This window comes from Echinops telfairi, unplaced genomic scaffold (assembly GCF_000313985.2).
Source record: "Echinops telfairi isolate 266 unplaced genomic scaffold, ASM31398v2 ScPeMD7_12;HRSCAF=54, whole genome shotgun sequence".
In the NCBI taxonomy this organism is placed as follows: domain Eukaryota; kingdom Metazoa; phylum Chordata; class Mammalia; order Afrosoricida; family Tenrecidae; genus Echinops; species Echinops telfairi.
This window is the reverse complement of record NW_022103909.1, coordinates 6,309,194-6,311,558: the sequence shown is the minus strand read 5'-3', so window position 1 is coordinate 6,311,558 and position 2,365 is coordinate 6,309,194. Positions and strand designations below refer to the sequence as shown.

Sequence of the window (2,365 nt, the reverse complement as noted above, 5' to 3'; positions counted from 1 at the left end):
TCCCGGATACCTGAGCGCGCGCACACTGGCATACACAACGGACCCGAGCAGACATCCATGTTTACACAGGGCAGAGTCGTTTACCCAGACACACACTCCCAGGAAAGACCCCGCGCGCACACCTACAGGCATGCACAGCCCATGAGCAAACAGCTGCTTGCAGGACGGGCAGCTGGAGCCGTGTGGACCCCGTCCCGTGCAAGGGATATCAGGCAGATACACCCCCCCTACACACACACACACACACAACTTGCCTGAGGAAAGTTCGAGGATCTGATTTGAATCACTGCCAGGCCCTCCCTCACTGGCACACACACCCCCAAACCCCTGCTGAGGGGAACAGAAGGGTCCAGCCTGTTCCTATTAAAAGAAAAGGGGAGGTGGGGGCAGTGCAGATTTTTAAAGTTTTCTTTTTTAAAAAAAGAAATTTCTCAAGGGATTTCCTTCCTTCCTCTTATGTTCTTCTCTCCCTCCCATTCCTCCCCCTCCCCCCACGCCCCGTGCCCCTCCCCCCTCAGTTATCCCCCCTCCCGGTCCCTATGAGTCAAACTTCAGCAATGTGCCCAGTGTCTCCCAGTGCATTACAGCGGATCACAGAAATGTTCCAGTCTGTGGGTCGGAATGCAGCCGCCTCCAGCCCTCCCGCGGCTAATAAACTCAGCTCCAGGCTGGCTGTGCACAGCACCCCTTCCTGCCCCTGGCTCCCTTTTAGCAGGACGAGGTCAGATTCAAGGGTCAGGGGCTGGGGACCTCTCTATTGTACCACACTGCCTGGCCTATCAGCTTCCAGGGCCTTGGGCAAGCAACTGGGCCTGAAACCCAGCTGCTCCTGGTCGCTCCCACAGTCCGAGGGGGCACTGCTGGAAGGCAGGAAGCCAGTCCCCTCAACCGCCATCCTACCTCCCCGAGAATTTCAGGATTCCACACATGGGGAAACTGAGGCCAGCCTACTGAAAAACCTAACCACACTCCCTGTGATGAGTCCATTCCAACTCACGACCGCCCTATAGGACAAGGAAGGACAGCCAGAGCCTTCTCTCTTCTTGCCATAGCAGCCCAGTGCACAACCACCACTCCGCCAGTCTCCTGCGGCCAGCGTCCAGGTTGAGCCAGAGCAGACTGGAGGCCTGCATGGCTATGGTGAGGGAGCGCTTCTGACCATAGGTGCCTTGTTCCTTCAGGCCCCCCTGTGACCTCACCACGTGCTGCTCCCTGGGATGTCCAGCCGCGGACTTCGTTCTTCAGCTTCCTTCCTGGTTTCAGCACCTACATGGCCACTGGAGCCAGCTCCTCTTTTGAAGCCTCGAAATCTCCTTTCCTGGTATCCATGCCCTCCTGCATCACGGCACTGCACTATGCCCCCATCCCCTGTTGGGCTGTGCTTCCTGGTACTCAGGGCTCAAAATGTTCTATTCGTGATACCGTTTCCTGTCAAGTCTACTCTGACTCACGGCAGGCAACCTCGTGTGTGTCAGAGTAGAACTGCATTCCAAGAGGTTTTCAAAGACTGATTTGGGGGAAGTAGATTGGTCGCCAGATGTGTCTTCCTTGGTGCCTCTGGGTGGACTCGAACCACCAATCTTTGGGTTAGCAGCTGAGGGTGTTACACTGTTTCCAACACGCAGGCACTCTTCAGTATATTAATTGTGATTACTATTTCAGCCAACTGCACGGCTGGCTGCCCGACTTTCATCCTGTACTCAGAGTGCCCCATTCCCTGGCCTTGGCTCTTGACATTCCCACCAGAACGAATGTGCTCCCCTGGACTTTCTTCCGCCTGCTGAAATATTTCCATTCCTCATGATTCACAGCCTAACCACCACCACCACCACTGCCCCCACCTTCTCCCGGAAGCTTTCCCTGGCTCCCATGGCTCAAGAGCCCCTTCCCTTAGAGGACACTCATGCCACCCCAGCTCCCTGCTGCCCTTTCTTGGTGCATTTCCCTTCTATCTAGCCTGTGCCTTTCCAGTTTCTCCTTTCTTCCCCACAAAGGTTCAGGGCCCGAGTGGGGAGGTGTAGTGGTTACCCTTTGAGCTGCAAACTGCAAGGTCAGCAGTTTGAAACCACCAGGCACTTCTTGGGAGAAAGATGAGGCTTTCTACTCACATCAAGAGTTCCAGTCTCAGAAACCCACAGGGAGACTCTGACCCTGCCTTATAGGGTTGCTGTGAGTCAGTGCATTCAATGGCAGTGAGTTGGATTTTTTGTTCAAGAATGGACATTCCCTCAAGCCTTGGTCAGCAATGCATGGGATTCAAGTTCTGAGGGAGTATTTGTTGGATTGGAACCAGTGCTCATGGCTTTCAAGGATCGCTCCCCAGCTGCCCCTGCCACCTACACCCGTGCTCTGTGCCCTGCACCTC

At 55.2% G+C, this 2,365-nt stretch overlaps 1 protein-coding gene across 1 annotated transcript in view; it reads right to left on the bottom strand.

Annotated features, from left to right (window-relative positions):
* HDAC7 (histone deacetylase 7) overlaps positions 1-51 on the bottom strand; it is a 37,143-nt gene extending 37,092 nt beyond the window's left edge. The window contains exon 1 of the mRNA XM_045287233.1: positions 11-51. Within this exon, the coding sequence (XP_045143168.1) occupies positions 11-32 (22 nt within the window). The 5' untranslated portion in view covers positions 33-51. The remainder of the gene's footprint in view (positions 1-10) is intronic.
* Positions 52-2,365: the final 2,314 nt, after the last annotated feature.